This window comes from Lutjanus erythropterus, chromosome 2 (genome assembly GCF_056507025.1).
Source record: "Lutjanus erythropterus isolate fLutEry1 chromosome 2, fLutEry1.hap2, whole genome shotgun sequence".
NCBI classification, from domain to species: domain Eukaryota; kingdom Metazoa; phylum Chordata; class Actinopteri; order Lutjaniformes; family Lutjanidae; genus Lutjanus; species Lutjanus erythropterus.
The window spans coordinates 24,607,455-24,619,407 of NC_139318.1; the positions used below are offsets into that span (position 1 = coordinate 24,607,455).

Consider the following 11,953-nt stretch of genomic DNA (forward strand, 5'->3'; position numbering starts at 1 on the left):
TGGGTTAACTGTACAGTTCATCAGTTGTTATTCATTGAATATAATATGAAATGTCCAGAAAATATGCCACTTATGCAGAGGCTGGCAGTTTACTCAGTGATGGAAAAGGGGTCCCTTAAGAAAAAAGGTTGGGAACCACTGCATTACACACGTTACACCTTGTGGATGTCACTCATTTCAGTTTCTCCACCAAAGAGTAAAAAAAAAAAAACAGAAAACAAAACACTTGAAATCCACTTAATTATATTATGGAATATCAAAATGAATATGCTGAAATGTGTTGAAAATAAAGTACAAAGAGCTTCAGTGGCAGAGAGCACAGCTTGTTCATGTAAATTTGATACAAATGCAGTTTTGAGTTTCTTTACAAAAGCACAAAAGAGATTTTACACAATCATTGTGCACAAGTGAATCACTAACCCTAACTGGGTGATTGATTGTTTTGAACATTTATACATATGTGAAATTGAAAAATAGTTGCTGCTGTCAAGGATAAAGCATATGTCCAACACAATCAATAAGCAATATAATATTAATATTGGAGCACAAAGCAGGATGCACAGACTGTGTTCATGTTGTGACCAAAAACATAATGAACGAGAAACAGAGAAGTCAGCTAAAGACCAAAAGATATAGGAAAAAATAAATAAATAAATGAATTTAATATTTTTATATTAAATTCATCACCTCCCTTAATGTGAACCTCTGTAAGCCCCCTTCATACATACATGCACACACACACACTGTATATTTGTGGAAGTGTTATTGAAGCCAACAGTAACATTAAGTCACACCACTCGTGGTTGAACTGATGTTAATCGAGCTGACAGTCTGAGTGGGTAAAGTTAAGACAGATATGTTTCCCTGTTTCATTTTTGTACACACTGATAGTGAGTAGTGGTGCAAAACTGTGTACAAGTTCAAACTGAGCACATTCAAGTTCCTGTGACATGGAAGAGGAGACCTTTATTTATTTTTTTATCACAGTATTCAAAGCCATGATGTTGAGGATTTAAATGGACTATATTTATATTCCTGTATATTTGCAGTGTATGTAGGTGTGGTGAACAACAAAGATTTATCTTTTAAGTGACCAGTATATATATACTGTATATTTTCATCTTGTGTGATGCTTATTTTATTGTATTTTTAAAGACTTATCTATTTTGTAGTTTGTGTAGCTAATTCCTGTTGTGGGATGTGAAAATGCTGCTGGCGGGTGGAGGTGATGTGTGATGTGAAGTGTAGTCTTATATGGGCAGCAGCTGGTTCTCTGTTGTGTGTTCGTCTGGCTGCACCTGGTGTTCGGAGACGTCCACTCACCTGTCTCCTCTTTGGGTTTACTGGTCTACTTGTTTTTAGCCACACTAGCACCACCTGCAGTCACCACAGATGATTTAACATTAATTCCCCTGCCTTGTCCAACATTTTAGCTCAAAAATAAATCTAGTCAGACTCAGCTCTACTTAATATGAATACTAGAATAGCATGCATGTCAAAATGTATGAAAACACACTAACATACTGAATATTACATGCTAAAACTTAGCATACTAACAACATTTTAAGTGTTATTTTGAGTATCAGCATGCTAACACGTGTAATGTTAGCTTGTTGCCACATGCTCGTAAGATGCTAACAAACTTTAAGCTTAAATTATTTATTCAAAAAATAACCTCTGGTTATTTCAACTTGGTTTCAGTAACCCCACTGCTAACTTTAAGCTGCCTAAATGAGTCAGTTATTACCAGTCAGCCACAGGTATATTTTATATGAAAGATAAGATAGCATGCTAACATGCTATATGTATGAAGTTAACTTGCTGAACGTTACATGCTAAACATTAGCATGTTAGCAAAGTAATTAGCATAGTAACAACATCTTAAATGTTATATGGAATATCAAATTGGAGACATTATCGCTGTCACAAATTGGAATTACATTTTAGAGGATAATGTGAATGTTTTTCACAACTCAGTCATTCAGGTTATGTCTAAGTGATATGATATAAACAGCAAAAACACAGCTGAGCCTAAACAAAGTGCATGAAGTAATTAAGCCAGAAGGACCACATTCAGACTAAACATGAAGCAAATTTTTGCAATTGCTTATGCAAGTGTTAAGAGTATTTTTGCAGTTCAAGTTTATTTGAAAGAACAGCTATTCTGTTATTCCACTGTATTTGTCTTATTTATTATTTTAAAGGAGTGTTACTCCAAAGTTAAATTTGTACACTAAGACATGAGCATACAATACACCCATGTCTTTCCATCCAACTTTGTAAGAAGTCACACCTGCCACCAAATTTCTTTATGATACAATATTTTCACTCCAGACCCACTTATTCTATAGAGCTGAGCCTGACGAGCTGAGTCTGAATCTGTCCACAAACAGCTACTGTAGAGAGAATAAACTTTAAAACCTTTTTAGCAGTCAATCTAAGAACACAGGGAATTTGTCCTCTCAGTTTTCACCCATTCAAGCAGGACCGTCCAGCAGGACCACTAGTGTGGCTCTAAACTGTATGTCTCGTTTCATCTCTTGTCTTGTTTTAGTCTGTATGAGGCAGGCATGTCCTGCAGAAAGTGCAGAGATCTCTCTGTTGTCCAAATCTGTAAATAATCTTGTGTAGTCAAACTGTTCTGACGATAGATTTTATCCATGTGAAGTATATCAATGTCTTAAAAAGTAACTGTTTTAGCAGTAAATGTAACATAAAGTAATAATGAATGTGATTAATGCACTTTTTTCACTAGGACTGCAAAACAGTTAGCATTTACTTTGTTGTCCTCATAGCAGTAAAATCAAGGTCTGTGTAAAAGCAATATCAAGTTACTAAACTGAAGAATAATTTAGGCTGAAACAAGCTTGACACGTGAGTGTCAGTTAATAATGATTAGGAACTGCCCCTTTTAGCCAAAGGGATGTTACCACCCTTACTTACAAGTGCTGGAGTGTGTGTGTGTATATGTATATAATAAATGTGTGCAGGTGTGTGTGTGCCTGTGTGTGTGTGAAATATTCCCTCTTATTACCTGTTGGTGCAGGGCCTTACTGAGCACACGTTTCAAGCACTGTCTGTACAGGAGACACGATTAGAAATGTCCTTTTACAGCTTCTCCTTCTCTTTCCTCGATCATATTATGATTGTATGATACTGTCAAACTATTGTAAAAAAAAAAATGTGAACATCACCAAAAATACTAATAATAAAGAGTGGACAAGCTGCTGTTAGATTCCTGGATTTTGTTTCCTGTTTCAAAATTGAGTCAAAAATCTGTTGTGGTCACATGTGTCTTTTTTACAGACAAAGATATTTTTATCAGCCATACTAGCGACGAGCTCTGTGGATGGAAATGTTGGCTACTACCATGAAGATGTCCATGGTGCCCAGAAGATTAATCCTCATGGTGATCCTCTGACCTTTCCTCTATAACAAACATGGGGTTAACTTTTGTGTTTTTTAATTAAATATCTTAAGATTTGGAACAGTCATGCTCACCTCAGAACAGTGTTGCCAGATGTACCATAATTGCTGTATTTATACCATAATTTTAACATATGATATACAATCAATAATTCAGTAGTAATAAAGTAATTTTGACATTTCCATAAATCCACAACAAAATTTTGTTTGAGAGCAACAATCACTTGCAGACTGATGGGTAAGAACAGCAGCAGTCATTGTGATGAGCTGCGTTGTTTCAGTCTAACGTGATACTGAGTTGCCATTTGCTTTAGTTATTCAGATGATTGAGCCTCCATGTAATATGGTGCACATGGTATAATTTTGCCACTCAGTGTAGTATCCTAGCCCCTTCCCAGGTTGTTTCTGTATGTACAATAATTTTGGTTAACATGTGATCATTTTAAAGTCACAGTATGATATTGCTGTATTTTGCAACTGGCAACACTGCCTCAGAATACATTGTAATCTCTTCAGTGATCCCTTAACTTTCCCTTGAGCGCCATTATCAAGTAGAATTAGCTGTACTTTTTGTTTTGCATTAAATAGCACTAAAGTACTAAATTAGTTAGTTATATTATAATATATTATAAATGTTGAAGATCATAAATATACATGCTAAACACCAATGCCTGGTTGAATAAAACCATTTAGGCTAAGGTTTCCCTTTAATTTTCATCTAAGGATACCTTAGGAAAAAATTAGTTGCATAATATCACCAAAAGGAAAACCCTTAAATCTCCAAATGTTTGCCCTTAGCTACTGTGAATAACAATGATTGTGAACAATAACCTACAAGAGCCTGTTTTTAATTGTATCAAACTGTCTTATAACTATGTTGCACCAATTCAAGTTCATGCACAGGTCAAGTAGACACATTGCAACAATTAGAACATAACAGGATATGGGGGCAATACAAAAGGTCACAAAAAGATCATAACTGAAATATCTGATCTAGATAGACACTGACGCAAAAGAGGAACTAGTACTTATAACTTCCACATAGACAGACCCCCACCCATGCATGCACCCACATAGTCTGATAATTTTCAAGGAAAACACCTACACACACACATAAGATGCATGCGTTGATCACGCAACACATAGGCCAATGAGACACTCCAAAACAAATAAACAACCTATCAGAAGATGACACAACTCTAAAGAGAAGAGTACAAAAGATACAGGATCCCTAGACACGAGTCAGATCTCTCTCGGTACTCGTACTTGACCTGTGCTGAACTGATCTCCACGCTCTGCAGACCGTGAATAAATGCTGTTGCTTCAATCCTCGATTCTCTGACTGTTTTCTTCACCACATCAACGGACTCGGTGAGGCAACCAGTAGCAGTTCCCTGCCTCAACACTACTTAAGTATAAGTGTCGCTAGGAGGTCCTTTGTGAACATTTTCCTCAGAAAATTTTAAGGGACTCATAACAATCCCTTAAAAGACAAATAACTGTGGGAGATCAGAAAAACACATTTCAAGACAGAGAAAACTCACTGGGTGGTGTGCAGCATGTTGAGTGTGTTCTACATGAGTGTGTAGAACTGCAACTTTGTAGCTACCTAGCATAGCAACACGTTAACACAACTCAGTCAGATATAGCAGCGCTAAGTGAACCACCTTAGGGAAATATTTTGCTTAGGGGACAAACTTAAATTTGTAACTCAACTACCAGGCACAGATTGTTAGCATCGCCATTATGAGCGAGTTGGGATGCTGACATTAGCCTTAAGCTGAAAACACTGCTGTGCAGCCTCAAATGCACATGAGAGAAGTTAGCTGTCAGGGGCTTCTGCCAGAAAGGCTTTTTGCCAGACAGCTTTCTATCAGAAAGGTTTTGTAACAATTGGTTAACATTATCAAATGCTCTGTTTTAACGCAAGCATGATCTTTTCACTCTTTCTTGTACATTATGACACTTCTTGCAGCCTTTCTGCCAGAAAGCTTTGACAGAAAGGCTTTCTGACAGAAAGCTCTGAAAGCTTCAAAAGAGAGATAGTAATTAGTTACTCATGTTATCCTTTGTAGGGACTGCATGATCAAGATTATTTTCAGAATAAAACACCTGCACACAGCTTCTGTATGTAACAATTTTACTGAGGATTGAATATATAATGTTATGTTACAGTAACATATAAACAACAGGCAGACTGTGACATGAAAATGAAAAGTTAAAAATATGTATGAAATGTTGTGCTATGTTAACCTTACAGTTGTTAATCTGTTGACAACAAGTTGGTTCTTCAAGTAATGAATTATAAAACAGAGGTTCTCAAAATGTGGTCCAGGCACCTGCAGAGGTCTTAGAGGTCATTCAGCAGGACGCCATAAAGCTGAAATATACAGTAGTTTAAGTCAGAAGGTCTCGGCTTTTTCTCAGCCAAAGGGCCTCCTGAGGTTAAAACCAGAATTCTTTTAAATCTCTATATGATATTATATGTTTATTTTTTACAACACAATCAATCAAATAGCTTATAGCTAAATCATCTCTTCTCATTTGGTCCTTGTTCTGTAAAGACTTGGCAAAGTGCCATGGACCACTGGTTCAAAATCATTTCACAATAAAAGAGCACAATGAGACTTTGTATAAGGATAACCATCCAAAATATAAGAATGGATGGTTAGGCTGTTCAGTAGTTCTCTTTACACCATATTTCTGTTTCTAGTAATGTTCAGTAGACATAAATATATCAAGTTAATAAGGTGTACAAAATGTAAGAAAATGTCATGTTGTGTTGAATTAATCTGATCAGTTGAAATTGATTTAACAACACCAAGATACCCAAAATGTCCCCTGTAGTGCAGATGTCCATGAGGTAATGCAAAGGGCCCCCCATAAAACTGAGATATATAGCTTAAGTCCACAGTTATTTTACAATAAAAAAAAAGCCAAATAAGATTTTGTATAAGTTGGTTGTGTTGTTCAGTGGTTCCAATTTCCACCATATTTCTGCCCATTCATCTAAGAAAAAGTCCAGTACACACAAATATTACATTTTCTCCCATTTCATGTCCAACAATCAGTCAGGATGGAGCTCCAGACGGATCAGATGGACCTAATGTGTAATACAAACTATTTTGGGGCCACTTTCTATTATACAACCCCACTGAAGAACACACTCAAGCTTCAGAAAACAATAAAAAATGATTCAAATGAAGACATTTAGTCATCAACCTGTGTGATAAAGTTGACTTTCCACTCAAATGGTCAGAAACTTCTCAGGTAGTTTACAATCTGTCACCTCTCAAATCACAGATCCTGATGCTACATTTATCTCCGAGCCAGAAGCCTGGGTACAGCGGCTCTGTGAATTCAGCTTCAACCTTGTACAGAAATGTCAAACTGTCTGATACCTCGTAGAAAGACAGCGCTCCCTTTTTGAACTCCAAATAAACACCAATCCTGTGATGACTGGGGGCTGCTGTGAGCTGGATGCTGTCACCTCTGTGGCTCACTGAATAATTACTGGACCGATCAAGACTCCAAGAACATGCATTACCCCCAAAAGCAGACAGTGTGGTGCGGGACTTTCTGTCTATTCCTTTGTAGGCAAGAGCAATCTCAGCCTTGTTTCCCTCCACCTCAAGCTCATAGTAGCAGCGCTCGGCCTGCAGGCCCTCCCTGCACAGCACCTGCCGTCGGTGGATAAACCTCTCAGAGTAACGATTGGCTGGGGGGCTCTTACACTTGTGAGGCTTCAGCCTCACCTCTTTGTCTCCTGCAGAAATAACGAGGTCCTCGTGAGCCGTGGTGGGGTCCAGGCTGAGGTCACATGCATCTGAGATGATGAAGATGATGAAGAGATGTGAATAGTATAGTGAAAATGTTAATACTAAATCCAGTTTGGTTGTTTAGTCCAGTAGCTCCCAACATGGGGGTCAGCCCCTCCAAAGGGTCACAAAATAAATCTCACCAACACCACCAACACCAACATGTTGTACTTTCTACCAACAATAAATTATTTTCAAACCCCAAAATTATAATTAGGTTTTCCTTGGGAACCACAGTGGGCATGTCATGTACTACAGGTTGTTGTGCTTTGTGCAACACCCTCTGTTGACGAGCATCCTTGATTACAATGGTTCCATTCTCAACTGGTGGAAGTGAAGCCTGGCTCATTAGGTAGAACCAAGGTTCTAATGATGTTGAACTGAACTGGTTCAAGAACCAGAGCTTATTTAGTGCAATAGGTTAGGGGCTGTGAGATGATTAATAGCCAATGAAAGAATTAAAATGATAATTCTAATAGACAAATGTGTATCCTTTTTTTTTTTATTTCTAGAATCATTGCTTTGTGATTATTTTACTGCTACCTGTTTTTTTTTTTCAGTAAAATCTTCAGCAAAAAAATAACTCAGTCTGTCAGATAAATGTAGTGAAGTAAAAAGTACAATATTCCTCTCTCAGATGTAGTGTAGTGTGCAACATAACCTACAAATACTCAAGTAAAGTAGTACCCGTCTAGTGCCAATGTACTTTGTTACTCTCACCACTGTCTACATGTGACGTTAGTGTGTGATGGATCAGTGTGCTGATAAGTGCATAAGAGGATAAACTCACACTGCAGGAACTCTGCTCTGGTTTTGGGCTCCACGGTCACAGTGTTAACTTCTGAGAGACCTGAGAGATAATTGTACAGTATCCTTCAGTACTACCACTGTTAACCAGGAAAAATACAAGTGTTATAACATTAACTTCTTTCTATTAGTGTGTAACCTGTGTGTTAACCTTGCTGTTGATAAAAACAAAAAACAAAAATCACTGACAAAGAAACCTCATCCAGTCAGCCAATCAAAAGGTGCTCACACACACTAAAGTAAGAAGAAGTTAAACATGAGTAATCAAAGAATTTTTGTACACAAGTTGTTGCACTTTATTTTGGGTATTTGAAGTTTTAGATCTTTCTGTATATTCTACGCCATGTAAAAAAAAAAAAAAAAAAAAAAGTTGAGATAGTTTTTCCAACCTAAAATTTTAAGTTGATATAATTTACTTTTGTGTGAACCTGATATCTCAGTATTCGGGTGCCTGAAAATTAAAATATTAAAATATTAACCATTATTTACTTTCACTTCAATTAATTCGATTTTTAAAAATGCAGTTTTGTTTTTAAGCTCAAAGATTCAAGTTTATCTGAAGAAGAAAAATAAATTATTGCACCAAATGATTAGTAATTGGTAAAGCTTTTTCAAAATTTAAGAGTTCAAACTCTAATTTAAGACTCTAAGGGGCCTTAGAATAATTAATTATGTTTAAGACTTAATTATTTTACAGAGGGAGTTTTAAGAGAGTTTCATATAGTGGTAAAATTGTTTTCATCCACAGAAAACTTTGAGAAGCTTCCTAAAGTTAAAATGAAAAAAAAAAAAAAATCATGTTAGCCAAGCCATTTTAAGTACAAACCGTGGGACTGTGAGGTACTGGCTTCATATCTTCGCTGCGTGTCGTCCTCCGTCTCTCCTCCTGACTCCTGCTGCTCTCCAATGTCAGCTATATTGAAGAAATAGTGAACAAAGTCCAAAATGCTGTACACCTTTTAAAGAAAACTATGAGTGTTGCCATGTGGCACAAACATACCAGTTTGAGTGATTGAGGAAAATTCTTTGTCACAGAACTCCCCCAGTTGCCTGCCGAGATTTTCAACAGCTCTCTTTGTGGCCTCAAAGGGGAAGAGTGGGTTCTTTGGGACCCCACCAAGAGGGTGGAGGTGGTCTTTTTCACAGAGGCGTCGCAGGACGGGCCACTTCTATAAAGACAGAGCAAACAAAGAAATGAAAACATCATCTTTTAGACACATTCAGGTCATGACACATTCAGTGTCATGATGTGTCCACAGTACCTCTAAGAATTGGACATCACTGTTGATCTGTGCCAGACGCTCCAGCTCAGCACTCCTCTTCCTCATCTCCTCCATCCTCACCTGCAGGGTCTGTATGGAGGTCTGGACCTGAGCTGCCACCGCCTCCTCCTGAGCTGCAATCAGCTCCTTTACTGACAGGTAATGTCTCTGCAGGGAGTCAATGACCCTGACAAGGACGCTCTCACAGTAGTCCTCTGTGTCTCTTGCCTCTTCCTGTTTTATACACACAAGTATTTATCTGATAAATATTTTTCAAACAGTATGAAGACATGTTGGTCACGTGTTCTCACCTCAATCTGTCCAAGAGTCTCCCCCAAGATCTTCAATTTCTTTCGTTGTTTCTGGAGAATCTGTTTTGATTTTGTCTGAATGTTCTTCAGATCCTCCTTCAGTGTGTGTTGGATAGAAATACATGTTATTTGTTTAACTTGTGAAACATGTTTTTGGAGGTGCTGTAAAACATCATTTTTGCGTTTATTGAAGTGCATAATGTACGTGACCTGGTCATAGTTTGTTGGCCTCTGTCTGAGCACATATTTTAAAAAGTACCTGTTTCTTTTGTGTTATTTTCTATGAAATATTTGATCCATTCACATTTTTTTGTCTGCAAACAGGCTGTGAAGGTGCTTTCAGAGGTAACTGATACTGCCATATGCCCAAGTGTAGAGGGCCACAGTCACACGGCAAACCTTAGAGCTCAATTCAGATTTATAACTCAGTGGACAATAGATTCCAGTGTGAACTGGTCACATTACTTATTGGTCCTGCTTGTGCAAAAGCACAACAACAAAGACTTCATGTTGCATGCATGTTGTTGTAGAGAAGTAATCATGGAGGCCACTGAAGTGTTTGTCAGTGTTCAGGATGTCAAGGGTTTTCATTACATCTGTCAGTGACTCTCCAGGCAAGATCTTCAGTTCAAGCAACCAGTCTCCCGACAAAAGCATGTGGGAGATGGGTTACTGTAAGTCCTCTAAAGTCACATAAAAGTCAAATGAATTCTGATGTGACATTTCAGACTGAGGCCGCATTGCAAAAATTAGATCTGTATCTCATTTAGTGGCTCAGAGTGAAAGTGGTTCAAATCAGAAAGGAAAACATCAGATTTCATTAGTGGTGTCACGATATCAGTATTACTCTAAAATCAATTGAGATGAGCTTTCAGTTTCAATAATCAAAATCAAAGGCAGTATCTGCGACCCTGCTTACTTGCATCCGGCCAGACTTCCCACACCTTACAGACGGGTTAGTTGCTCAAAGGGATTCCTGACAGCTGATGTAATGAAATTTTGCTCATGGATCAAATCACAAAAGCTTCTCAGAAGCAGAAGTGCAACTAACAAAAACACTGCTCTGACTCATGTTCCCATATTTAATAAGTTTGCAGCTGGTGGCCTCCTTGCTGGTTACTTACTTAAAAGAGAAAAAACTCATATCTTTGTGTTTGTTTTATGTACCTGTTTCCTCCTCCGTTCCCAGCTCACAGACCCAAAGGTGTGTCCTACGTGCTCAGCTGAAGCACACCCTGCACATATAACCTGCTCATCGGTGCAGCAGTAAATATCCAGAGAGCTGTTGTGCTCCCCACACAGAGGGATTCCTCTGTCTGACCAGATGCAGGCTCTTTTTTGGGCTGGCGTCCTGTCGCTGCCAGCAGCATCACCCCTCTCTGTGTCCCTCACCAGGTCAGCCAGAGTGGTGTTCGTGATCAGCTGGGGTCTGGAGGGAAACTTGCGACCACATTCAGGACAGCTGCAGGGAGAGCTGCTCCTCTGGTCATGATCCCAGCGGTCCTGGATGCACCTCATGCAGAAGTTGTGTCCACAGGGAATAGTTGCAGGATTCCTGAGGACCTGGCTGCAGATCAGACAGCGGAGGCGGTTCATCCTCCTGGAGATACGAGGCTCTGCCATGTCTGTGTGGAAAAAGGCGGGCTGTGAAATGTTAAGTTTCGTTTCCTGATTAAGCTGAGTGAGCTGTCTTGTGTTGTGTGTGTGGTTTCCTGGTGTTAGAGTGGAGACGGGTGTGACTTAAGTTGCTCAAAGGTATTTCTCTCCGCTGCAGGGCACTTCTTCATTTATCAGTTTTTAAAAACATACATTTTGTTCTGTGTTGATTTCTTAGGGGTAGAAAAGTTGACTTTTTAGTGTTCTTAAATGTTTACCTTGCGACTTTTATTCCACATCACCCTCAGTAATGGATTTAAATTTCAAAGTCTTATGCAACATATATATACTTTTTACATAAACTCCAATACTCACTTTCATATTCAACTTCAATGATTTTGAGAAAAAAAAAAAAATCTATTCAGGGACAGTTCACCCCAAAATTCTAATTCTTTCCTCTTACCTGTAGTGCTATTTATCCGTCTATACTGTTTTAGAGTGAGTTGCTGAGTTTTGGAGTTTTGGCTGTAGAGGTGTCTGCCTTCTCTTCAATATAATGCAACTAGATGACGCTCTGTTTGTGGTGATTAAAGTGCCAAACAATTAAATTTGAGAAACTCAACAGCAGTGCTCCTTTCCAGAAATCATAACCCTGCTGCTTAAAATAATGCACCGACCTTCTTGTGAGCAATTTCATGCAGGAACTACTTTCTTTTGGCAGCAGAATCTACTG

The 11,953-nt window shown here is 38.3% G+C and overlaps 1 protein-coding gene across 1 annotated transcript; it reads right to left on the reverse strand.

The window, feature by feature from the left end:
- Nucleotides 1-5,549: 5,549 nt before the first annotated feature.
- Nucleotides 5,550-11,419, reverse strand: LOC146331651 (tripartite motif-containing protein 16-like protein). Its single transcript, XM_084733984.1, has 7 exons — nucleotides 10,792-11,419; nucleotides 9,625-9,720; nucleotides 9,314-9,547; nucleotides 9,052-9,220; nucleotides 8,878-8,964; nucleotides 8,035-8,094; nucleotides 5,550-7,252 (listed from the first exon to the last, which is right to left on the reverse strand). The coding sequence occupies exons 1-7, from the start codon at nucleotides 11,245-11,247 to the stop codon at nucleotides 6,702-6,704; spliced, it is 1,653 nt and encodes a 550-aa protein (XP_084590110.1). The 5' UTR covers nucleotides 11,248-11,419; the 3' UTR covers nucleotides 5,550-6,701.
- Between the last annotated feature and the right edge of the window lie 534 nt (nucleotides 11,420-11,953).

Bases quoted from the DNA above. Each gene is read 5' to 3' on its own strand.
- LOC146331651 (XM_084733984.1), bottom strand. From the start codon at position 11,247: ATGGCAGAGCCTCGTATCTCCAGGAGGATGAACCGCCTCCGCTGTCTG. The intron at 9,721-10,791 runs GTACATAAAACA...CACACACTGAAG, and splicing joins GGGAACGGAGGAGGAAACAG to GAGGATCTGAAGAACATTCA. The intron at 8,965-9,051 runs GTATGTTTGTGC...TCTTCAATATAG, and splicing joins TTCCTCAATCACTCAAACTG to CTGACATTGGAGAGCAGCAG.